We start from the raw sequence: 27,462 nt of genomic DNA, 5'->3' as shown, positions 1-27,462 counted from the left end.
TTTACTTGCAACATATCGAAAAAACTGTTTGGGATTCTCTTTATCCTGCATGGCTAATTTTCTTTCATAATCCGCTTTTGCTTTTCTTACTACACTCGTTACCCTTCTGGCCTGCACTTTATACTGTTCATGTGCCTGCAGGTCACCTTTCTCCTTAAATTCCCTCCACAGTTGTTTCTTTTTTTTTGCAGCTCAAGCTTAATGGTGTTATTCATCCATTTAACCCCTACTTGATTTACTTGAGGACTTGAGGTATACAGTCAGCCATTGCCTCTTGTAAACATCCTTAACCACCTCCCATGCATTATCAACATCCAGCCTTTGCAGTTTTACATGCCATGGTACTGAACCAAGCAAACTCCTAAGCTTGTCATACTTACCAGCCCGGTAATTCCACATGTACCCTGTCTTAATTGAAAATTCCACACATTTAGCCACCTCCCAAGTCAAGGCCCTATGATCACTCTCACCAATTGGTGGCAACGTGGTCATATTCATTACCAAATTCTCAGATGCAATTACTAGGTCAAGCACTCTCTGACCCCTATTATTTTCCATTACATGCTGTCACAGATAGTTATTCCTTAATAACTGCATAAAATCCAATTCCTTCCTTCCTCCCATGTGTCCTCTCCTCCTTCCAATCAATGTTATCATAGTTGAAATCTCCCATAATAATTACTCTCCTTCCACTCATTGCTTCTATTTGCTTATGCGTACTATCTCCACCATCTATTCCATCACCTTGTCTATAGCAGCACCCAATTGTATATTTTTTTCGGCTAGCCTTAATCTCACACCAAATAGCCTCAAATGTGCTCATTTCTCTAGCCTGCAGTTCAACTTCTATTCTCATTGGCTGCAGTTCATCAGCTATCATCAATAACACTCCTCCCCCATTTTATTCTCTCTGTCCCTCCTTAACACACTATACCCCTCACATTCAATCCCACTAGCTATATCATCTTCTGTCAGCCATGTTTCACTAATGCCAATAACCTGTGGCCTGGAAGAGCCAAGGCCAAAAATTCTTCCTTCTTGTTCCTAATACTCCTGGCATTAGTATACATGAAATGCAGAAGCCTGTTAGACCCACCCCTATTTTGATGCCTTATATACTAACTATCCCATTCTGATTTGTTGTCCTTCATACTTGCTCGGGCATATTATACACATTCATACACTCAACTGCCTCTCTGAAGTCTGCATATCTACTCCTTCCCCTTAATAACTCTAGTTTCCCTGATTCTGTACATCCACTTCATTCAACAACACCTTTTCAAGTCTCCTCACACCAAATCCATTCAAATCCAAACCATCCATCTTATATAAATCCTTTTGCCCATCAAACTCACTTCACACGTCCACAAACTCCACACCACTCCTCCGGAAATAATGATATGCTTTTTTGCACTGCTCTGATTTTACTTACTGGAAAGGTAAGTGATATATCTTTAAATCTTCAATTGTGAAATCTGTTCACTTAGCTCACATAAATATTAAAGATTACTATATATGTTAAATTTTATAGATTGGATTGTTGATATCTTGTAGCAGGGGTTGGCAACCTTTTCAGACTCGCAGGCCACATTCAACTTTTATTTTTAATAATTGAGCTGCAAGTGTTTAATTAAGAGAAAATAATGAATGAAAAAATACTTCAGTTATCAATTTTTATTATATCAATCTTAAAAAAAACACTTAAATATGTTTTGCTGAGCAGTCAAAGAAGCTTGTAATTTATTAATTTGATTTTTTCTGAGTTCACAGTTCAAATCCCTGTATTGGCTTTCATGTTCATTCTCATAATGATGTCTATTACATTCTTTCATAACAGAAACACTTATGACAAATAAAACAAAGTGGCTTACCCCCATTTTTAATAAAGAAGTACTTGCTGTTCCATTCACCATTAAACCTTCTTCCTTCATCTGCAATTTTACGTTTTCTTGAACCCATTTTTGAAATTATTTTTAACAAAATATTCCCTGAAAATAATATCTGATATTATTGAATTATATTAAAAGACAGACCAGGAAATGTGACTGCAAAAATGTGTCAAAATCTCAGTTGTCGTTGGATGAAGTCGCCTTTGTTATCCCCACTCATGATGACTTACGCTGTTGACTCACGCCAAGTTGCATGGCGATATCACCAAGTATAGGTATAAAATTATTTTTAAATTATTATTCATATTATAAAATGTATTATTTAAATAATTCAACATACGAGCCACATGGCATGTAAGTATGGTCAACCTTTTATGGGCTGCCAAAAATGCACGTTTGGGCCGCATGCGTGCTGCTGGTTGCCGACCCCCTGTCTTACATTATAGATAAAGTAGGTAACACATAGAAGTGGACAGTTTTTTAAATAATTAAAACTTTAACATTAAAAGCAAATTCATAATAAAAAAATATATTCATATAGACATGACCCCACCAAAATCACCAGATCTCTCTAGTAATGTAGCTCTAAGTAAAATAGAAGATTCCTTGGTATGCAGCAGTTCATTGTCCAACATTAAATCTTCTGAGGAGAATGTGGAAAGTGCAGCAGGTGAGATCAAGATTTGATTTATGAAATATATAATTATTATTTTAATTATAAAAATCTAGTTTTAACATCAGTAATCTCAATTTCTTATGAATATTCTTTCAAAAGATATATTCATGAGAGATTGAATCCACCATTGTGCACCACCATTTATCAGAACTTTGTCATCATTTCAGCACTCTACTTGAAACAACAAAGTTTTTTTCAGTGTCAGAAAGTTATTTATATAATTTCATAATAAAATGAGCAGAATTCTCAATGAATAAAAAAAAAAATGTTTTATCATTGAGAATCCAAAACACTTGGAGCTATCTCTCTCTCTCTCTCTGCTGTAGGACACTGCACTGCTTTAATCATGTGTGTTATGCACACACATGATTAAGTGTGTGCTAGTTGTGTGGAGAGAGTAAAATATGGGATAGTGGAATAAAAAATATTGATAAACGTTGAGGAAAGTGTTAGTTTTAGCAATATTGTTGGAAGTGTGCAGTGGTTGAAGATCAGGGTAACGAAGAAGACTTCGTGAAAGATAGTGTACTTTTCTCGATTCCTTCACAAGATGAAGTGAGAAATCAAATGATGCAATGTAATGTGATTGGTATAGCTGAGAAGAAAAAAAAAAGAGATGCAAATTAAGAAACAGGAATGTATGACTAAGCAAAAGAAGGAAAGCAAGGAGAAAACTTTTTATGGTGATTTTTGATAAGAGGAATACTTAATCAGAGTGTGTGACTAAATTTTGTTTCTCTGGTATAAAATTTATATTATTACTGAAAACTGACAGGATGAAAAAAAAAAAAAAAAGATTGCCTTGGCATGTGCTAATGACTTGAAAGGTAAAAAATTGTATGAGAGAAGATAAGAAACAGTTATTGGAAGAAGCACAAAATTAAAGCAATGAGAGACTAAAGATTGTAAGTCTTTTTTCACACTTAATAGAGGCAGGTTGAGGAGGAGAAAATGAATGAATCAATGCATAGCTTGTGCAGAAGGAATGACTATACAGTTTGTAACTGTAGGGACTGAATTTGACAGATAGAGGGATTTATATAATGCTGATGTATTATAAAAATGGATTTGGAGTTAGGTAACTCAAGAAAGCATTGTTCACTGAGAGTTTGGAAGCACAAAGTTGGAAAAACTAAAGTTATTAGGATGGATGCAGGTAAGTATAAGCATAACCTAAAAATGCATAATCTAGTTTCTCAAGTAACAGAATTGAGTAGGACAATTAGTACAAAGTGTAAAGGTAGCTGAAGGCCTAAGGAGATGCTTTAGTTTCTGTATACTAATGCTAGAAATATCAAGAATAAGAGAGAGGAGTTTATTGGCATTGTTTGCAACCTTGCCAAAAGTTATAGACATTTGTCAGACTTGGCTGACAGTAGATGTAGTTACAGGGATAGAGAGATACTGCTGATGATTGCAGATGAATTGCAGCCAAAAAGAGTTGGGATCAGGTGAGTGGCAGTTCATTTGAGGCAATCGGGTGTAAGATAGAGGCCAACAGACAAAATGCATAGTTGTGTCCTGATATACTGGGAGGTATGTGCAAGGGATGATGCAGAAGACATGCATCAGTCAATTAGCACAGTGCACAGGTCAAGTAATTATTCTAGGTGACTTCAACTATGGGGACATTAGATCTTTCATGTGTGGGTTTGGTATTAAAATTGATGCAAAGGAAATATTTCAGTACTTGGACTAGTGGAAATTGAACAAGGGATCACATGATTGAAATGGTGTCTTGGCATGAGAAACTGCAATCAGAGGAATGCATAGGAAGCAGTCAAGGGATTGAACAAGGCTATATATCTGACTACATCCCCAGATGAGCTGCATAGGAGTTAATGGATGAATAAAACTTTAAAACAAGAGCTGCATTTGTCACAGCATTTTTTTTTTTTTTTGTTAAAACAATGCTGTGATTCAAGACTGGAAGAAAGGTGATGAATAGGAACAGATTAATAGGAATAGTATGAAAATCAGACTAGAAGTGACAGTCTTGGTGAGGAAGACAAAAATCAGATTAAAAAAAGAAATTGACTGAAATAAACCAGGAAAATTTGAGACTTTTTGCTGTATGTCAAATAAAAGGGAGAATGACTATGGAAGAATAACCTTTATCTGTAAAGTGTCGTCAGATGCACTATACATTACATTCCAGGCTGACACATTACTAAAAAATTCATTGTATAAAACAGGCTGACACACGAGCACTCTTGATGCCATGAAAGAACAAACAAAAGAATAAATTGAGGAATTAGAGGTATTAAACTATTGCAAGAGCTTGATTTGAACACTGCAGTGAGATTTAATGGGATATCAGCACAAATATTGAATGAACATGCAAGGGAATTAGCAATTTCTTTGATTGGTTGGTCAACTCGAGTCTCAGCATGAGCATGATTCCTAATGAATGGAAGGAGGGCAAGATAATTCCATTATACGAGAGTAGCGTTAGAACTGAAGCAACCAATTATATGCAATTCAGTAGATATATACTGAGTTAGCTTTACATTAGGAACATCCACTTAATAATGTGTTGGTCTGCCTCTCTCTTTGCAATCACAGCTCGCAGATGCCTAGGAACAGATTTCATTCTTCATGCATAACTCAACCCATGTCAGCAGTTTTCATATCCCATTCTAGCATATCCCACACATGTTCAATTGGGTTACAATCAGAGGAATTTGGGGGCCAAGGCAATGTGGCAAATTCATTATCATGTTCCTCCAACCACTCAGTAGTTGTATGTGCTTGATGACAAGGTGCATTGACCTGTTGAAAGATGACCATGTCCATCCATGTCTGCAGGATGTGGTCAGCTAACAGATCCTTGTAGTGTTCACCATTCAGTATTTCTGGGATGATAACCAGTGGTAAGACCGTAGGCCATAACACCACCTCCACTGGCCAACTGTGTAACCAGGGGATAGGATTTCGTGCTGTCTCTGCCAAATGCAAAACCTAGCCATCAGTTTGGTGCAGCAGGAAACGGGATTCCTCACTCCAGATGACCTTCTTCCATCTGTTAAGGTCCATTGCCAATGTTCCTTGGCCCATGCAAGCCGTTGTTTGCAATGCTTGGCTGCCATCATGTGCGTATTCTTGTTGTTGTTTTCTAACTGTCGAAACCCAGGCAAAGCAATGAATACTATTGCATGTGGAAATTAGTCAAACTGCTCTGCTGGTAGATGGGTGAGCTGCGTGACTGTTGCACATCATTGCTGAGATATCAGTCATGACACCTGATGCTTACCTCTGGGATCAACTACATGTGGCTGACCAATGTGAGCATTTCTGCTGGATGTTCATGGTTAATCCAGTCCTGGTACACCCTTGATGTAGTACGGGAGCAACGAACAAGTGCTGTTTTCGAAATACTGGCACCTGCCCTCTGGGCCCCAACTATCTGCCCATGGTCAAATTAGCTTACGTCACCATTCGTCTCCATTACAGGCAAACATTTACTGATTATGCACAGAGGATAGGTGAGCCCATTTATAGTAGCTGCATGTGACATTGATATCATGTGGTACTTCATTATCATGCTGAATATGTAAATCGAGGAGGTTGGGATGGGATGTTCCTAATGCTAAGCTAATTCAGTGTATGAGGGTGTACATTAAGATATTGAAGAAGCTAGTAAGAGCACACATCCAAAGTTTGATGTGTAGCATTTTGATCCTCTATAGGAGACAGCATAGTTTTGTTAAAGGTAGGTTCTGCCTTAGCAATCTGTTCACATTTCACAATAGCGTTGGATAAGGAGAGTGGCTTTACCATGATACTATTGGATTTTGCCAATGCATTTGACAGGAAAGATTCCAAATGGGAGATTATTGTAAAATTTAAAATGATGGGCATGCAAAATAGGTTTGCAATATTGGTCAGAAAGTAACTAACTGGCAGGTATCAGAAAGTGATATGTGGAGGTGTTGTTTGATAGGAGGATGATCAGTGGTTATTTCAGGGTTCTGTACTTGTGCTTCTGTTGTTTAACTTGTATATTAATGACATTACGGATAGGATACAAGTTATTTGCTAATGATGCAAAATTGGGGAAAAACGATAAAGAATATATATATATATCTGATATAGAATCTCTGCAAGCTGATTTGAACAGACTGGTTTTATGTGCATATGATAGTGTCAATTCAATGATGTCAAGTGTAAGTTATGGATTTTAGACTCAAGACATTACAGGAGGAGAATTATATTAATAAGCATTTGCTGCAGGTGTTCAATGAAGCCATGGCTAGGGTAATAGTGGAAAGAAATTGAAATTTAAGGGCCATATTACTGTGGAAATTAAGTCATTACATTGAATTACTGCAATGATGAAAAGAACACTGATGTTTGTAGGAATAAAGAAATTGTTCTACTTTCAAGGCATAAAGTCATGTCTGAACTATTATGTTCAAATAATGGGCACCTTGGTTCCATGTGGATTGAAATACAGCCAAAAAGATCCAACAATGAGAAGTAGTAGGCAAAATCACATAAGCCATCTATCAAGATGCTTAGCAAGGCTTTAGGTAGCAAATGCTGCAGACACCTTATTAGTTGCATTACTCAACCAATTTTTGTCACATTAATCATTGAATAGTTGACCTGCTTCCTCTAAAAAAAATATTATCTCCTTAAAAACAAAACACCCCACATGTTAAATTGTCAGCCAAGTACTGAGAAAGTGGCTTGCTGCGTATGGAATGTGGTTACCCCCTCACATTAATCCAGTGCTCACAACGATGTTTCATACTGTTTATAATGGTATCAAGGAGTTCATTTGTTATTACCAACAACCATTGCTCCTGCAAAGCTCTCCAAAGTCCCTCAAGATTTTGGGGAAGGGGGGGGGGAGGTTGAGAGCAGCAACACAGCTACCTAGAGTATCCGAGACACGATAAATGGGATTAAGATTATTAGACCCGGTAGGCCAGTCCATATATATGATAATTTCTTCTTGAAAATAATGTTCCCCAAGCTTCACTTAATGAGGATGAGCATTATCATCTTGTAGGATATCTCCCTTATTGCATGATATATGGATGAACATATATCATGCAATAAGGGGGATATCCATATCCTCATCTCTGTCATCACCAATTATCTGCTCCCTGAAATAGGAGTGCTAATCTGACCTTGCATCAGCTACAGAAACATTAGCATCTGTTTCCATTGTGCACAGTCTGAATGTCAGTTGACATGGAGAATGCTGACAAGGCTACATGTCAACTAGACCAAAACGAAATTGGGGATTGGGGCTGTATTATTTAGTACCAGTCCCAACTCACTCTAAAAATTGGTATCAGGCATGCTCTGATCTGGAGAGAACCAGGGACATGTTATCATCCTGCTAATATCCATGAAAGGGACACTTATGGTAGTGTGATGGTTTGGGCAAGGCAGCTTGTGGGGTGGATGCACCAATCTGTATGTACTTCTTAGTGGAACCATGAATGCTGCAACTTGTCTCTATAAGTTGCAGCATTCACGGTTCCACTAAGAAGTACATACAGGTTGGTGCATCCACCCCACAAGCTGCCCTGCCCAAACCATCACACTACCTCCACCATAAGTGTCTCTTTCATGGATATTAGCAGGATGATAACATGTCCCTGGTTCTCTCCAGATCAGAGCTTGCATGATACCAATTTGTAGGGTGAGTTGGGACTGTTCTGTAAATAATACAGTCCCAATCCCCAATTTCGTTTTGGTCTACTTGACATGTAGCCTTGTCAGCATTCTCCATGTCAACTGACATTCAGACTGTGCACAATGGAAACAGATGCTAATGTTTCTGTAGCTGATGCAAGGTCAGATTAGCACTCCTATTTCAGTGAGCAGATAATCGGTGATGTTGGTCACCCCACTGCAGATATGGCCTATAGTCTTCCTTCACTGTATCTTGAAGATGCTCTTTGTTGACTGTTGAGTCTTTCCGTGGTCCACAATCTGTGAATTATGGAAAGACTGACATGCAACCATCTTGCTACCTCTATCTGACTTTGGCCAGCCAGTCTTATATAAATGCTTAATTGATGTATTGCACCACATCCAAGAATTTCACTATCACAAAATGTCTTATTCTCACTCCAGTCATCCTCCTCCCCCTACTCCTCATATGTACACTCGGAGGGTGTTCAGGTTACTGTGGTAACACTACATCATTAAGTTTACATAATTATTAATCTCCTATCAACAATTTTCCTCCAGTCAGTCAGTATATTACTTGTCAATGTTGTCTGTCTAACGTTTTGTTCTTCTAAGGCACTTTCTTTTCTATTTCTTGTTTTCCATTCCATAATATTTTGTAGTGCTCTATCCAACAATCCCCAATCCCCTTTAGAAATTAAATTATTTCTTAATTAGTCATTTTCTGTTGTTTGTAATTGTCTGAAAATTTTAAAACCTGTTCTTTGTGGTCCAGTGATATTATGCTCTAATGAGTTAACATATTTACTCCAATCTTCTCTGTGTGTACTTCTGGAAAGCTTTCTGACTTCAGCCTGTAGTTTCTTATATTGCATATAGTCAGCAATGTTTTTGCTCTGCAGATAGATTTAAAAAGCCTGTTTTTTCCTTTTGATTAATTCCTTTAAGTCATCATTCCAAGTTTTGAGCCATTTTTTGTTTTTCTGTGATCTGTATCCTAAACTTTCTTCAGCTGCTTTTAGTATTTCCTATATATTTTTCCAGTCAGTTTCAATATTATTTGTGGTTGGTTTTATTTTATCTCTTATTCTGCTTTTATATAAGTTTCTAACACTCCTGTTCTAGGAGGTGAATTTTAAACTGTTTATTAGATGTCGGTTCTTTATCTTTTTTTCTTTTGAAGTATGTGGTTCTCTTTATGAATTCGAATCTGTTTTCAACTAACATGTGATCACTATCAATTTCACTCCCTCTAAAAACCCTTGTATCCTTGATATTATTATTATTATTTAGTTTGTTGTTAATAATAATGTAATCTATTATTGATTTGGTTCCTCTTGCTTCCCATGTGTACTTATGTATATTTTTATGCCTGAAGAAAGTATTGCTGATTTTTAGATCGTTAAATATGAAGAAGTCCCTTAATAAAATCCCATTGTTATTAATTACTGATTCTCCCTCTGATCCAATGCATCCTGTTATTGGGCTACTTCCCACTCTAGCATTGAAATCTTCCATCAAGATTGTTGCTTCATTTTTATTTGTTTCATCAATACATTCCTGAAGTTTTCCCTAAAATTGTTCTGTCTCTTCCTCTTTTCCATCTACTGGTGCATAAATTCCGAAAATATTGAATGTTTGATTTATAATTTTCCTTCTAACTTTGATTATTCTGTCTGATATGCAAATATAATCTTAAAATTATGTTTTTCCATTTTTTATTAATCCAAATTGCAACCCCAGATGAAGCCCATTTGTCTCCTAAGAAGATCATAACATAATATTCCAGAATTTGAGATTCCTTATATTTCTTTTTTTTTGTCTCAGTTATTTCAGCTATATTAATGTTTCTATTTTTTTAGTTCTCTGTTTAACTCATCAATTTTGTGTGTTATTCCACAGACATTCCAAGTAGCTATTTTTAATTTTTCAAAGAGAAGTCCCTGTCCATTAGCTGAGCCATTTCCAATTAAATCCATCCTATTTTTATTCTTCAGAGCTTTGCAAGTAATTGTAAATTCCTTCTGGATAGGTTACCAACCTTTCGCAGGGTGAGTTCAGTGATGGAGTTGCCACCTTAAGAAGGTCAATCCTGATTTATGCTGTCTTCTTTTACATGTTTAGACATGTGAATCTTCCAGACCTTCCCATTTGGCCTACATGGCAAATGCCTCAAGAGAAATTTTTTTCATGGGATGGGATGAAATGAAGGTTTTAGTGGATGTAAAAATCTGGAGATCATTGGTAAACATTGGCAAAAAAAAAGCCACTTTAATGTTGTAATTGTGGAGCAATGTTACAACTTTGTGCATAACATTCTTGATATAAGGTAGCATGATTGCATTCTTGAAATCTTGTTTATAGTATTATACTATTAAGTGTATTAAGAATTTTGTTGATTGTCTTCAGTGCATACCCATTGAGGGCGAGACAATGACAACCTATTGGTAATGTCAGTAAGGCGTTTCTTATTTTCTTAGTTTCTTATTTCGAGACAATGACAACTCATTGGCTATGTCAGTAATGATATAGTCAGTGAGGCATTTCTTATTTCTTGTGTCTTCTCTCCACGTGAACTTGTGTACATCTTTATGTTGGAACATGTTAGTAATGACTAGTCCATATCCTGAGCAGAAAACCAGCAGATACTTACCATTAGCCTTGTTCTTTCTCCAAATTTTCTCCAAACATTTTTGTATGCCTGGTGGGATTTGTTTCCCACTCTGCTTTAGATCTCCCACAAGTACTGCTTTTTCCATTTTATTTATGCCAGCTGTCTGTTTAATGATGCAAAAAATTGCTCTACTTCTTCCTTAGGAGAACCTTCTGTGGAACCATAGGCACAGATAAGTTTCATTGTCCATTTTCCCATTTTGAAGTTTGCTCACAAAACTCTACTTGAAACTGCTTTCCAGTCTAGAAATTTATCTTCATGCTTGATGTTGAATACTACTGCTATTCCTCTTTTCCTTGATTGTTATTACCTTAATATAACATCCTATACTTATTATTTAGTGAGATCTCACCTACTTTTGTCTTCTTTGTCTCAGTTATGCAAATTATATCTATGTGTACTTTTCCATTTCTTCTGCAATTTCTATTTCCTTTCCATTGATACTCCTTATATTAATGATTTCTATCTTCATTTATTCTTCTTCTAGATGTTCACTTTGAGTTTGTTCCAGTAACTGACTTTTCACTGTTTGCCCTGGTTCCCTGAAGAAAACAACAGGCCTTGTTTAACCTGGCCACACCCCAGCTGGTATGAAATTTCATCATATGTATTGTGTGGTTTAAGCCAATAGCAAGTATAATTTGGTATGCTAAGTCCCAAATTTGCCAGCCCATCATTTATTCCAGTATCCAGTGGATACCTACCAACGTGGAGGGGTTTACACCACATGAAGGTGGGGATTGGACATTAGGTCAGAAGTCTAGTCAGTTCTCCACATTCCTTAAAGGTGATGCCAAGGTCTCCTCTCAGTTATTTGGCTTTGATCCTTAAGCAATTCCAGACACCATGGAATGGAAAGCCACTCCAAAATGCCCACTTTTATGTTCACATAATACTGCTGACAGTGTCACTTTTTACATAACATACCTGACTTTCATGTCCCCCCCCCCCCAAGTTATTTTGATTTTTGTGTTTGTTCCTTAATTTATGGAAACCAGTTTATATTCTTATTTTAATATATGATTAGGCTGCTTGTAAACAATTGACTTCACATTAGGTATCTTCAAGAAGTCTAGTCTTGAAGATACCTAAATGTGTAACCTATGTTTTTATGATTGGGTAATATAAGGATGAAGTCAAGAATATAATTTCTGGCCCAATATAATATACACATCAGTCATGCAACAGAGCTCCATTTACTTAAGGTAGGATTGGCTGAATTCCTTAACAAAAAATAAATAAATAAAAGAGAGAGAGAGAATTGCTAGAAATCAGTTCTTTTCATTTAAATTAAATTTAATTAAAGCAGTGTTTTTGAGAGCTCTGATATCCATTTCAAATTATTTAGCCTGATACTTCATTTTATAGAAATTCAGTTAATGGAAATTAATTTTTTATAGAAATGAATTATTTTCCATTTTGAATAAACTTGAAATGGCCATTGAAAAATTAATATTATTTTATTAACTTTTTTTCTGCAAATAGGAAGTGAGGGGGAAGATACTATGAGCTTATTAAGTATCACAAGTTCTGATTCAGACACTGAATTTGTAGTTGTCCCTGTTCCAGCTTGTTTTAATCTTAAGGTACCATTTGCTCAGGTTACAGAAAACTTACAGCAGCTTGCCAATGAAGAACACACAGGTATTTAAGTTATTTTGGTAATTAATTTTATATTGTTCCCTGTATGTTGATATAAGATATGTTGAAAATTCCATACATACAGATTGAAATTATTTATTAGTTTAGCTTAGCAAATCCTTAGTTCTAATTTCTGCTTTAATTAAGAGTCAGTTTTCATTTACATATCTTATCATCTTCTAAGCGCTAGTGATGTTAGATAAGTTATCAAGATGTTTATGATCTGGTACCTCAATTGAAATGAAAATGACGAAAAATTTAAAATCAAAAATAGGATCTTATTTCTGAATGTCTTACCAAAGAAGGAAATGTATAATATTATCAAAAATGATTGTTATAAATTAGTGAGGTTGTTAAGGGAGAAACTGAATTATGAATTCTGTAAAAATTAATATAAGGCGATGCATTATTTAAAAGATTTGCAAAGAAACAGGAAGAACTAATTATCAGTTGTTCCAGTTACTCAAGTCAGAACTGTCTATATTATGCTCCTCAAAGCTTGGTATACCATATCAGAAATGAGAGACAAAATATCAGATATCTTGATATTGACTCCATTTGCTATATAGAGACCAATTTATGCTACTTAATAGAAGCTGACAATAATGTATGTAAAGAAATGTGTTGCAGTATTCAGCACATTTGTGAGGGGGGGGGGAAGAAACAAATCATTCTGATTCAAGTTAGGCCAATGTAAAAGGGCTTGACAACTTTCTTTGCAAAGCATTCATATTTAAAACTGCTTCTAGAGTAAGTACTATGCTGTGCCAGACCAGACTTTTGAGGTTTTACATATTCAATGTAGCATTGATCTTCATGAATTGTTTTTTCCATAGAACTCTGTGCGCTTGAAGTAAGTGGAACTATATTCACAAGGAATCTGTTAAACACCAGATAAAGATATAGGTGACAGTCTGTCTTTTGTAGATGAAACAGATGAGAAATCCTGTTGACAGGAAAATATGTAGGAGCAAGGTGAAACCTCTTCAAAACTCCACCAATAAGTTTAGAGATACCAGAAACAAGAGAAGAGAACTTTGCAGTCCATTGAAAAACCCCAGGTGCTGGAATGCAGGAGTCAACCATCTGTGAGATGGTAGTTGATTCCTGCATTCACCTCACCTGTTAGATGAGGGCCACAACCATTCCGACTCCATTAAAGTTTTGATAATGAGATGTTCTTGTTGGAAGCTTGAGGAAGAGGAGTTCAGTTAATTTGCTTGAGTTCAGTTACTTAATGAACTGGCAACACCAATTTGCTGGAAGGCATAATGAGCAGACTCTTTAAGAATGTATTTGCAGTAAAGGTAGGTCTCCAATAAACACCAGCTGACAAAATACCGGAGGTAGTACAAGCATGAAGGATGTCCAAGGAGAAAAAACCACCACAATTTTCTTTTTCCATGGTGAATTGAACACAGGGGTGAAGACCACTGATCCAATGCAGGAATGTGGCAAGTTCACCCTTGGAATGAGGCCAAACAGCAAAAATGTCACTGACATAACAGAACCAAAGAGAGGATCAGAGATTAATGGACAAGAACAAGGTATCTTCCAGAAAGTTCAAAGAATAGTTTACCAAAGGTGGAGACAGACGGCCATCTATGGCTGCACCCCAATCTGCATATAGATCCCACCTGCTTTTCCAGCCAAAAATCCTGATTGCATTACAAATTCAAAAATCTTCACACCATCAGGATGGAAATCATCATATAGTTCATTCACTATTAGTTTACTATATGGTGATTTGACATATCATCATTGACAAGTCAAACAACAGGAACACGTATTCTTGTTCTTTGATTTGTTTGTTATTTCCACACATTGATGATGATGTACTCTTATTTTCAATATGAAATATTTGTACTTTTATTAAATTTATTAATGTGGTAATCATGAATTTTTTGTTTTATAGGTACCTTTAAAGATTAAATCTATTTCCTTTAGTTCTGATAAGTCATGAAGAGAAGTTGACTTTGAAATCTATCTTTGGAAGTTCAGTTTTTTGAGACAGTATATCAGACAAACAGTTTGCATTTGAAAGAGGTTCAGTAAATATTTCGTGTATCATCATTAGCTTGTTTTTTCATCTTCTTAGTCGAGTTTGGGAGAGGCATGTACATATTTAGTTATCACGAAACAAATGTAATTCTTGTCATCTACATCTACAACAATATTATGCCTAGAATTCTTTCCATCTTTGATTTTCAGAGGAAGTACATTTGATGTAGGGGATGGTGGCTCAAATTTTTTATATTGAAGATATATGCAGAGACTTCACTACTTGCATGTGGTAAATACAGTCCTGCCTTTCCCCTTCCCATCTAAATCCACCTCGTCCATTTTTTGAACCAGTTCTTTAAGTCTGCATAAACAAAGTTATCCATAAAAAATGAAAAAAAAATTATGATGATAGACGAAACATTTACTGAGCCTCTTTCAAATGCAAACTGTTTGTCTGATATACTGTCTCAAAAAACTGAACTTCCAAAGACAGATTTCAAAGTCAACTTCTCTTTATGACTTATCAGAACTAAAGGGAATAGATTTGATCTTTAAAGGTACCTGGAGCATAACTATAAAACAACAAACTACATTGTTACCACATTAATAAATTTAATAAAAGTACAAATATTTCATACTGAAAATAGCAGAGCATCATCATCAATGTGTGGAAATAACAAACAAATCAAAGAACAAGAATACAATGTATTCATGTTGTTTGACTTGCCAAACATTATATGTGATGAAACAAACATTACTATATGATGATTTGTCAAATCATCATATAGTAAACTAATAGCGAATGAACTATATGATTTCCATCCTGATAGTGTGAAGATTTTTGAATTTGTAATACAATCAGGATTTTTGGCTGGAAAAGCAGGTGGGATCTATAGGCAGATGGAGGTGCAGCCATGGGCAGCCCTCTGTCTCCACCTTTGGCAAACTATTATTTGAACTATCTGGAAGATACCTTGTTCTTGTCCATTCATCTCTTGTCCTCTCTTTGGTTCTGTTCTGCTATGTCAGTGACATTTTTGCTGTTTGGCCTCATTCCAAGAGTGAACTTGGCCATCTTCCTGCATTGGATCAGTGGCTTTCACCCCCTGTGTTCAATTCACCATGGAGAAAAGAAAATTGTTTTGGTTTTTCCCTTGGACATCCTTCTTGCTTACACTGCCTCTGGTACTTTGTCAGCTGTGCTTATTGAAGAGCTACTTTTACTGCAAATACATTATTAGAGGATCTGCTCATTGTGCCTCTCTGGGAATTGGTGTTGCCAGTTCATTAACTGATCTCCTCTCTCTCAAGCTTCCAACAAGAACATCTCATTATCAAAACTTTAAGAGAGTTGAATGGTTGTGGTCCTCATCTAACAGGTGGTTGACTCCTGCATTCCAGCACCTGGGATTTTTCAATGGACTGCAAGGTTCTCTTCCCTTGTCCCCTTGTTTCTTGTGTCTCTAAACTTATTGGTGGAGTTTTGAAGAGGTTTCACCTTGCTCCTACATATTTTCCTGTTAATAGGATTTCTCATCTGTTTCATCTACAAAAGGCAGACTGTCACCTATATCTTTACCTGGTGTTTACCAGATTCCTTGTGAATGTAGTTTGACTTACATCAAGCAGACAGCCTGTTCTATGGAAAAAAGAATTCATGAAGATCAATGCTACATTGAATATATAAAACCTCAAAAGTCTGGTCTGGCACAGCATAGTACTTACTCTAGAAGCAGTTTTAAATATGAATGCTGTGCAAAGAAAGTTGTCAAGCCCTTTTACATTGGACTAACTTGAATCAGAATGATTGTTTTCTCTGCCTCCCAAAGGTTTGGGAGGTTCTCATCTTATCTGAATATCAAAAATAGTTTTAATGTTATTTATTCTTAATATTAATTTCTAGCATGCATTGTTTTACCAATTAAAAACAAACTATTAATATAATTAACAGCTATTTTAGCCTGTTTTTGTTTAGGAGTGTCCCTTATATTTAATACATTGGCTAACATAACTCAAAAGGGGTATATATATATTTTAGGGCATTATGGGCGAGTATAGAAGGCAATTATGGCAGAATAAAAATGTGGAAAAATTATGTACATACCTTATTTTTGGTTTAAAGATGCCTTCTAAATCCAAGCTCTTGTTGAAAGGTTGTAAGTAAACGGGGGGGAGAGGGAAAGAACATGGGGATGTGCTTGAGACACGGGAAATAAGTTTGGGAACCTGGGTTACTATTAATAATATATATATAAATATATATATATATATATATATATATATATATATATATTATTTTGTTGTGGGGAGAGGGGGGGGGGGAGGAAAAGAAGGGGAAGGGTATCCTTATGTGGAAACTGGGGCAAGGGTTTACGGGGTGTGGACCGTTTCGGTCATTGTCTGACCATTGTCGGAACTTTGTGGGAATGACTGTAGGGCTATGTCAAGGCTGCAAGATGTATCTGCCAACTTTGGGCATTTGTTGTCGCTAAATGGCCGGAGGCGTGGCTTAATTTGTAAGTTTTGGAACATCCAACATTCGGAAATTAGGTAGGGGCGGTGGACGTTGATAGAATTTCCATCGCATTTTATGACAATAGTTTCGGATATTCTAAGCATCGTTTCGTTTTCTTGTTTGTCAATGATTATGGCTTTGTCAATTTGGGGGATGTGTTTTTGTTCAAGGGCGTGAGCTGCAATTTCTGTCTTCCCTGTATTCTGTGGTTTGTTTTTCTTTTTGATGTTGCGATGTTTTTTCGTGTTCAGATATTCTGGAATGGGAATATTGCAATCCCTGAAGTGCTCTTGTAGTCTAGTCCATAACAACCTAATTGTAGAGCCCGTGTAGGTGACGTCACAGTCTTTTTGACAAGGAAATTTGTAGACTACATTGTGGTGTTCGAATAATTCTTTGTGAGTGAGAGATTTAGTAGGTTTTAGGAGAGTTGCTAATTTATGGTTTGTGGTAAATACTAGCTTATAGTCCGTGTTTTTGAAAATGTATTTGTAAGCCTTGTATGTGTTTTGGATGTATGGCAATTTGATGACCATACGTGTCGGGAAGTCTGCTTTTGTTGTATTATTGTTAAGATGGGATTTTGCCGTATAGTTCGCGTAATTTATTAGATGCGTGGGGTAGTTGCGATTTTTGAAAACCTGTGTTAAATACTTGAGTTCAATGTTAAGAAAATTGTTGTTGGCAGAGAATTTGTAAGCATTGATAAATTGTGATAGGATGACTGATTTTTTAACGGAATATGGGTGGTATGAATTGAAATGGAGGTAGTTTCCGACATGTGTGGGTTTGCGAAATAGCTTCGTGGCAATTCTGTTATGGCTTCTGATTAATGTAAGATTTAAGAAATTGATGGATTTATTCTGTTCTGTTTCCATGGTGAATTGTAGTCTGTTGCTAAAATCGTTGAGGGATGTTTGTAAGGCGGAGATGTGTGAGGGTTTGCCAATGCATAGAATATCGTCTACATATCTGCCATAGAAGGTGATGCCGGGGGGGGGGGGGGTGAAGTAGAAGTGATTCAACGTGTGTGCCAGGAATAACTCCGCTAATTGTCCACTGATGTTTTGGCCCATTGGGAGACCGAAAATTTGAACATATAAGGAGTTGTTGAATTTAAAGAAGTTGGCGGATATTGTGAGTTTAATCAAACTAATGATGTCATTTGGTGTTAATTTTGTGCGTGTGTGTGTGTAGGGTGTGGTCCTCGGAGAGTAGTGTGTGTATGATGTCTAAAGTTTTGGGAACATCCATGTTGGTGTATAATGAAGTTGCATCTAGTGAGGAGAGGATGTCATCCTGGGATGGAGTAGTGTTGCTTAATTTCCAGAATAGGTCATCTGTATTTTTGATCATACAGATAGACGTTGTTAGTAGTGGTTTGAGTTTGGCAACAAATTTTGATAAAGGAGCTGTGGTGGTGTTCTTGTAGGAGACTATGGGTCGTATCGGATAACTGTCTTTGTGGGTTTTGATGTTCCCGAACATATAGGGGGTGTGAGTGGTGCGGGAGGGGTTGTGTGTCTCATTGTGGTTTTATCTATTTTGTTTTGACTTTTAAGGTGTGTAAGGTGCTGTTTATGTTTTATGAGGTCGGGGGTAGGATCATTGTGGATTATTTGGTAGGTGTGTTGGTCGCTTAAGACGGCCATTATTTTGTTGTGGTAATCCGTTTTATTGATGATGACAACAATGCCACCTTTGTTAGCTTTTGTGATCATGATATCAGGGTTCTTTTTTAAAGATAAAAGGGCACGTTGTAAGTTGCCTTCTATACTCGCCCATAATGCCCTAAAATATATATATATCCCTTTTGAGTTATGTTAGCCAATGTATTAAATATAAGGGACACTCCTAAACAAAAACAGGCTAAAATAGCCATTAATTATATTAATAGTGTTTAAGAGGAGTAGCATGGGAATTTCCCAGAAATTATACTTAAAAACAAACTGTTTTTAATTGGTAAAAACAATTGTTGTTTGTACCTTGTATTCCTACTCTTTGATTTGCTTGCTGTTTCCACACACTGATAATAATGATGTACTGTTATTTTCAGTATGAAATATTTGTACTTTCATTAAAGTTTATTGCTGGAGTTATTATGTAATTTGTTATTTTAAAGGGAATAGAGTTATGCCTGTAATTTAATCATTAAATCTCTATTGCAAGATTAAATAAAAACGTTCATCTCAAGTTTGAGTTAACTGAAATTGTAATGGCATTTTGATGTATCATTGTTGGATTATTGTTTGTTGTAGTGTTGAATTTTGGGAAGAGGGAATTGGGACAAAATTTTAGCATTCAAGGAACCAGTGTTAAAATTGGTAAACAAGTAAAAATAATAAAAAATAAATGGAGGAGAGAAAGGTGGTTAAAAATAAAAGGGTATGGAAGTGAAACTGTATTAAAGAAAGGAAGATGTTTAGAATTAATTCAAAACAAAAGGAGGGTTGGGGGGGGGAGAGTGAGTTTGCAACAAAGAGAATATAGACATTTACAAACTTCTTCTTTTTTTTTTTTTTTTTTTTTTGACAATATACACTATACAGAAATTTGGATAGAAATTGGACGAATAATCTTAGAAATCCAGTAGGGATTAGATATAAAAAATCCTCCATAGCTCAGTTGGTTTAATGCTTTTATTTTGTTGGAAAGACCTGGGTTTGAATCCTGTCAAGTGGCAGGATTTTTTCCTCCCTCTGGAAATTTTTATTTTTTTCACCTTATTATATACAAGCAAAGTGGCCAGAAAACACACACACACACACACACACACACACACACACACACACACACACACACACACACACACACACACAAAATTGCATACAAACTGTACTTATAGGCATAGGGCTAACCACCTTATCTTAGAATTAATGGTTATGAAATACTATAGGATACCTTGGATGGTTATGGACAATTAAGGGCTCATTAAGAACTTCAGAAAAACATGACTGATATGATTCTGAAGGATGTCTAATTTGAGAAAATGGAAAAATGTTGAAAGAAAAAGAATAAATGAAGGATTGAAAATTCTAAAGAAGTAAATGAAATGCAAAATTAGGGAGAAATTAGACAGCCTAATGAAATGTAGTTGCTTAATGACATTTTGATTAGATAATTAGAAATTTGCATCAAGAGTAAATGAGGAACAAAAATAAACAGATTGAAAGTGAGACATGTAGAAGAAATATTCTTCTGTGTGTCTAAATGCTAGATTTGTTAAAAGAATTTTTCCAATAATAACTGCAAAAATACTAAATATTTTGTTTCACCTTTCCCACAATTTCTAATGGGCTTGAGTACTGTTTTTTTCTTCATAGCTAACAGGTTAAAAAAAAGTATTTGTTAGCTAGCAGTAGAAGGAAACTTCTTGCAATAAATACTGAATTGATTAGAAAAAAAAAATTATGTTTATTAAAGCTAATATTTCTCTAGTGTAATACTAGCATCTTCAGCTGACACATTAATTGTAGAAACCATTCAGGAACAATAAATTCTGCAAATACAATGCAATCCTCTCTCTTTCTCTAAGAACACGTGCACACACATTTACATACAGTTTATATACATTTATATGCAGTTCCTTCTTAGCTTACATCACCCACCACTGGACATGTGCAATAAGAAGGTTCAACAAAACTTGTGCTGTTACTCTTGACATTTTCAGAACTTTTGATCCTGTCTGGCATCAAGGCCTGCTAAACCTCCATCCGTTTGTCTACCCACTATCTTCTGTAATTGGATTTCTAGCTTCCTGTTCACTGTGTGCCATGGTTGATGATGTTCATCTCTTTGAGCATTCACCATGAATGCAGGAGTACCTCAGGGCTCTGTTCTATCACCTGTCCCCTTTCTCATGTACATAAACAGACTACTCTGTCACCACTAATCCTGTCCACAGCTTTGCAGGAAATGGTGCTTTCCATTCATCCTACTCATATGGCAAACCATGCACTGCACAGATATCCCAAGGATCAAGATCATCTATGAGTAGTGTTAAATTCTGAATGAAACTGAAATTAAATCCATTTATGTTTCATTCAGATTTAACATGCAATAACATTCCTAGGGCCAATATTGGTATATCAGAAGAAATAAAGCTAATGTAATTTATAAGCAACATTAGTAATTTGAGTAAAACTTGTCTATGCATCATGTTGTAAATAATTATTGTAAATTTTCTAATGTTTAAACTATGTGGATTTTGTGCAGATACTTGTGTATTACGGGGAGAAAGATAACACTGGCCAACAAAAAAAAAAATTTTTTTCTGCTGATTATGATCTGACACTTGTTTTTTACTAAATTGGGTGCGCTGATTTCAAATATCAAACCCATTTTTCTCTATCACGTCAAGTTTTTCCTCTATGGCATTTTCTTTTTGCTAATTTGTAAGTTTTTGATAGTTTTAAGGAGGCAGTACTATTTAGAGGATCAAAAAAATCGATTTTTTAATATTATTTTCTGAAAGTATGTACTTTTAAAAATCTGTTCCTAACTTTTTATCAAAACAATTTTGATTTCGAAAAATTCCCGAAGATATAGCCTATTATTCAAAGCGGTGCGCAGATCAGAATCAGAGCGCTCACTGCTCTCGCTTGTTAGTAAACGAATAAATGCGTAATAACCTGCAACGGCATGTAGGCGCTTTGAATGCGAGCGAGGCCGATAACCAACCTAATACATTTAGGTGATGAAAAGTAGGCGATGACTACTGCCTAAAACAAATGAATGCTATATGCATCATAGTGGACAAAGAACAATTGAAATCAGGCAATCGTTAATCGATCGTGAAAGTATGATGAGAGTTAACAAGACAAAAAAAAACCAGAGACTTTATTTTCAATAAAGTCTCTGATTTTTTTTGTCTTGTTAATTGCATGTTAGTTGGCAGTGAAGAAAATACATCATGTCTACTACTCGAAATTGTGTCAATAGTGTAGATTCCTTCTGCTACATTTGTGGCAGCTTTACTGTTCCCAGTCAAAGGACAAATATCACTGATTTCATTAAGAAAGTGTACTTTGCATACTTTGACATAAAAATTGAAGATCAGGACAAGTCATGGGCTCCAAATAAAGTGTGTAAGTCATGTGTAGAAAATTGACGACAGTGGAGCAAGGGAAAACGCCAAAAATTAGCTTTTGGCATTCCAATGATTTGGCGTGAACCAAAAAATCACATAGATGATTGCTATTTTTGTTTAGTTTAGACTTCTGGTTATAATAAGAAGAATAAGAAAAAAATTGTGTATCCAAATCTCGACGCAGCAATTTGGCCAGTTGCTCATTCCAGTGAAATAGCCGTGCCAATTTATAAAGGATTTCCTTTACTTGAGAACGAGCATGATCTGGATATGCCAGATGTTCTTGAGGAGCAAGACCCGGATGTTGATTTAGACAATGAAAAATTTAATTTCTAGTTCTGGACCGCAAAGTTTTGACTCATGCAGAATTGAATGACTTAGTAAGAAATTTGGGCCTATCAAAGGAATCGTCGGAATTGTTAGCTTCAAGATTAAATGAAAAAAACTTACTGGAGCAAGATACGAAGATAACTTTTTATCGTAGCAGGGAAAGTAATCTTGTACAATATTTTAAACGAGTGTGGGTTTGTTTACTGTAACAATGTGTCAGGTTTACTAACTGAAATGAGTGTTGTACAATATCATCCAAATGAGTGGCGTTTATTTATCAACAGTTCAAACAGAAGTCTCAAGTGTGTCTTACTACACAATGGGAATGTATATGGCTCAATTCCTATTAGCTATTCAGTCCACTTAAAGGAAACATATGAGGACATTAAAAAGGTTCTGAAGTTATTAAAATATACAGACCATAACTGGATCATCTGTGTGGATCTTAAAATGGTAAACTTTTTACTTGGCTTTCAAAGAGGATATACAAAGTTTCCGTGTTTTCTGTGCTTCTGGGATAGTCCAGCTAGAAACCAACACTGGAGTCAGAAACATTGGCCTCTTAGAATATCCTTAAATGTTGGAGAACAGAATGTTATAAATCAACCTTTAATCGACAGAGAAAAAATCATTTTTCCACCTCTACACATCAAACTAGGTCTTATGAAGCAGTATGTTAAAGCTTTAGATTTACAAGGTGACTGTTTCCAATACATATGTGAAAAATTTCCACGACTTAGTTATGAAAAAATTAAAGCCGGTGTATTTGATGGACCGCAAATTAGAACTTTAATGAGAGACCCAAATTTTATCAACTCTATGAACGAAATTGAGAAAGAGGCCTGGACTTCATTTACGATGGTTGCGAATAATTTTCTTGGAAACAAAAAAGTGTGCAATTATAAAGATCTAGTAGAAACAATGCTTGAAAATTTCCAGCGCCTAGGTTGCAACATGAGCATAAAGCTTCATTTCCTATACAGTCATCTTGATAGATTTCCCGAGAATTTAGGTGCTGTAAGCGATGAACAAGGCAAAAGATTTCATCAAGACTTAAAATCTATGGAAGATCGGTACCAAGGAAGATGGGATTCTCACATGATGGCCAACTACTGTTGGAGTATTCAAAGGGATTGCCAAAACAGAACACATAGCAGAAATTGCTACAAACAAAAATTTATTCCCTGAAACTCGTGTAAGTAAAATTGTTATTTTTTTATAAATATTCTTGTAATTTTTACTGAATATTGTTAAGTAGTTATGTATCTAATTATTGGCCTCTCTCGCATTCAAAGTGCCAGTACATGCCGTTGCAAGTTCTTACACATTTATTTGTTTACTAACAAGCGAGAGCAGTGAGCACTCCGATTCTGATCTGCACACCGCTTTGAATAATAGGCTATATCATTGGGAATTTTTTGAATTTCTTGATAAAAAGTTAGGAACAGATTTTTAAAAGTACATACTTTCAGAAAATAATATTAAAAAATCGATTTTTTTGATCCTCTAAATAGTACTGCCTCCTTAAAACTATCAAAAACTTGCAAATTAGCAAAAAGAAAATGCCATAGAGGAAAAACCTGACGTGATAGAGAAAAATGGGTTTATATTTGAAATCAGCGCACCCAAATTAGTAAAAAACAAGTCTCATATAAAAGTCAGCAAAAATTGTGTTGGACTGTGTAATTGGATTAGATAGTGATGGCCTGAAACTAAACGCATGCGCCAAGTAGGACGCGCATGCAGGTTCCCTCCGTAAAGCATGCTAGGGGAGAGTGTGGTGCTAGGTGCTGAAAAAAGTAAGGTGTTGTGGAAAAAGGGAGAGAGCAGGAAGATGTAGAGAGGAAACATTGGGCGCGTGATTTAAAAAGCGTAGCGGCGATAGTTCGTGGCTTTTTTTCTCTTACCCCTGAATTGGAGTGGTCATCGAGATAGAGGTCGTTGGAGCACGCTGAAGTGTCTATGGCAAGTTCGCCGGTCAATGAGTAGCCCAGAGGAGCAGAGTTCCCGATCACCATGGAGATCTATAAGCCATGCCGAGCCAGTTGACCTGAGAGCAGCGAGCCAGACTTACCTTTTGGCGGAGATGTGTCTAGTCCAAGTCCATCAGTCGAATAGTGCAGATGAAATCAATTAAGAGAAGGATCGAGGAAACGAAGTTCTCTCGAGATGTATGTGAAGGTTGAGTAATTCCCCAGCCTTTGGTAATGTAGAATTTTGATCTGTTATGTAATTGTGTTGAAGGGAACAACCTGTAATTTTAAAAAGGACTTTAGGTTTATAATGTTTTAATACACCGCTCATTAAGTTTTGGATGGAGGAATTGTGTGGAAGCTCCTTGAGATAATTTTGTTATTGATAAATGAATGACCTTTAGCATTGTTATGTGTAAAATGGATAATTGGCCTTTGATAGAATTTCCTACTTGAAATAATGTTTTAACATATTACGGGAGAATTAGAAATTTTAGTTGAGTATACTCATTCCCTAAAGATAGTGCAATTCTATGTCAGAATTTGTTCATAAAGTGTAAATTGTCTGATTTTGTAATTAAATGTTTTTCTTTAGTATTAATTGATGACTTGCCTGATTTCCTTTCTATTGCACCGCTCATTAAGTTAGAACTAAGGTGGGAGGTAAAATAAAAGGGAGGCTACGACTGTGAAATGAATTTTAGTTATTTGATGAATTTAGAATTTAACGAAAATGCTTAAGAGATATTAGACAGTGTACTAAACTGAGTTCTAGTTCCTTGATTTTGCATTGTTCAATAGTCTAGGATTTAGGGTGGCACAGTATATTAGAACAAAGTAACAGTACAAAGAGTTGAAGAATAAAGGAATTTACTAAAGACCATAAGAAGAAGAAGAAAGCATAACTGGATAGGACATGTATTAAGAGGAGGCAGCCTACTGAAAAGAATGACAGAAGGGAAAATTGAAGGAAAGCGACCAAGAGGAAGAAGATGACTAATGATGCTTGATGATATAATGGGAACAAGAAGATATCGGGAAATGAAGGAGGAAGCAAGAGACAGAGGAAATTGGAGGAAGAGAATCTGCTGTGTTATACCATTGGACCTGTCAAGAGACAGAACACTAAAGATGATGAGTATAATAGAAATTTTCTCTGAATCTGAAAAGGAACTGGCACCAGCACTAAAACAAAGGAATTGACACTATCCAACGGCAATCCCTTTGTCTTCAATCCATGTGCACTACTCTTAAGAAAGTTTAACGGCCCAGATTAAATATTGAGACTGCATAGGAATTAAAGTATGTTAACTTGATGCATCGAGCAAAGAATTTTTATTGAAATTAGGTTAAGGAAATTATATGAGGGAATAAGTCAGAATTAAGATCATAAACCATGACATTAGGAGAGAAAAGAATAATTATTACAGTACTGTTCACCCACCGTTTGTAGGTCTCTCCTTGGCATTTTGCCAAGAATAGTCGATTTATGCTGAAAGGGAGAAAGAAATGAAGGATGTACGAATTGGTCACCAACATGCGAAATCACGTTTTCTTCTCTGTCGCTGTACTAGTACTAGCTTGATTTTTGTTGTCGCTTTTTTGCATTATTTTTTATTATTAATTTCTATGATGGATCCAGTACAGTCAACAAGTTCTGTTATTAAACGTTTCAGTAGCTCTTGCAAAAGAATACTGAATAATGTGCTGACATTCTGCGAAAAAGAATCGTCAGAAGGCTGTCTCCTTGTTCCCCTTTCTCAAGTCATAAAACGTGCAAGTGCAATTGCGGGCGTATCGGGGTCGACTGCTAAAAGAATTCGTAGGGAATCAAAAGGTGAAGGTAAGCCAAAATTTAAATCTCCTTAAAAAAAGCACCAGAGAAAGAAAACCATCGAAACTGTAGCTTTGAATGATTTTGATGTAGACGTTATAAGAACTATTCACGAATTTTACGTGGTCGAGAAAAAAGTGCCAACTGTTCCGAAATTGATTCCTGTGCTTAAAGAAAAAATTACTTTTCCTTGGAAAAGAGAAACTTTAAGGAAAATACTTCATGAAATCGGATTTTGTTTTAAAAAGTCCCAGAATAAAATGAAACTCATCATGGAGCGAAGTGACATTGTTTTATCTAGAACGCAGTATTTGAGAGCAATAAGACATTTCAGGGAGGGGAAAAGACCAATTGTGTATCTAGATGAAACTTGGATTGATAGTAATTTAACTTATGGAAAATGTTGGCAGTCTAAAGAAGAATGTGGAGTGCTACAAACCGGAAATGCCTCGCGGTGCATAATAATTTTGTGTGCGGGTGGAGAAATGGGTTTTTTACCGAATTCAAACTTGCTATACAAAGCCAATTCAACTACTGGAGATTACCATGGGCAAATGAATTCTACGATCTTCGAAAAGTGGGCAGAAGAAAAACTGATTCCAAACCTTCCTAAAAATGCCGTTGTTATAATTGATAACGCTTCATATCACTCTATTCGATTAAACAAAGTTCCAAATTGGTCTAATAAGAAGCAAGTTCTTATGGATCTGCTCTCTGCAAATAACATTTCTCATTCCCCAGATATGCGAAAAATTTAATTGCTTAATTTGGTCAAAAGAAACTTGCCCACAACTAAACTATTTAAATTCAACACGATGCTCAAAGAGCATGGATTTCTAGGTTTGAGGCTACCACCATATCATTGCGATATTAATGCTATTGAGTATGTTTGGGCAGAAGTGAAAGGTTTCATTCGCCATCTCAACGTAACTGGAGATATTGACATGTCAAAACTTTTTAAGCTTTCAGAACAGGCGATTGAAAGTATTACAGTTCAAAACTCTCATGTCACCTCATTGGAAAATATGTATTGGGACAGACAGGGAATTATCAAAGAATTATGCGAACCTTTGGTGATCAGTTTAAGTGAAAGTGATGGCGATTTGGACACCGATTCAGATGACTCTGAAGATTAAAAGGATTTGATAATGGTATTTTTTTTCCAACATTTTTTTTGCATGGGCT

At 35.9% G+C, this 27,462-nt stretch overlaps 1 protein-coding gene across 4 annotated transcripts in view; it reads left to right on the top strand.

Moving 5' to 3' along the window:
• LOC150104970 (uncharacterized) overlaps positions 1-27,462 on the top strand; it is a 336,174-nt gene that overhangs the window by 186,534 nt on the left and 122,178 nt on the right. For all 4 annotated transcript variants that reach the window (XM_090396080.1, XM_090396079.1, XM_090396081.1 and 1 more), the window contains exons 13-14: positions 2,431-2,559; positions 12,377-12,535. In XM_090396080.1, the coding sequence (XP_090252206.1) occupies positions 2,431-2,559; positions 12,377-12,535 (288 nt within the window). The remainder of the gene's footprint in view (positions 1-2,430; positions 2,560-12,376; positions 12,536-27,462) is intronic.

The sequence above is a fragment of the Typopeltis vanoorti genome, chromosome 7, assembly GCF_054136105.1.
Source record: "Typopeltis vanoorti isolate ZY-2024b chromosome 7, IOZ_Tvanoo_1.0, whole genome shotgun sequence".
Taxonomy (NCBI): domain Eukaryota; kingdom Metazoa; phylum Arthropoda; class Arachnida; order Uropygi; family Thelyphonidae; genus Typopeltis; species Typopeltis vanoorti.
Note: the sequence above shows the minus strand (reverse complement) of the source record. Positions and strands in the feature narration are given on the sequence as shown.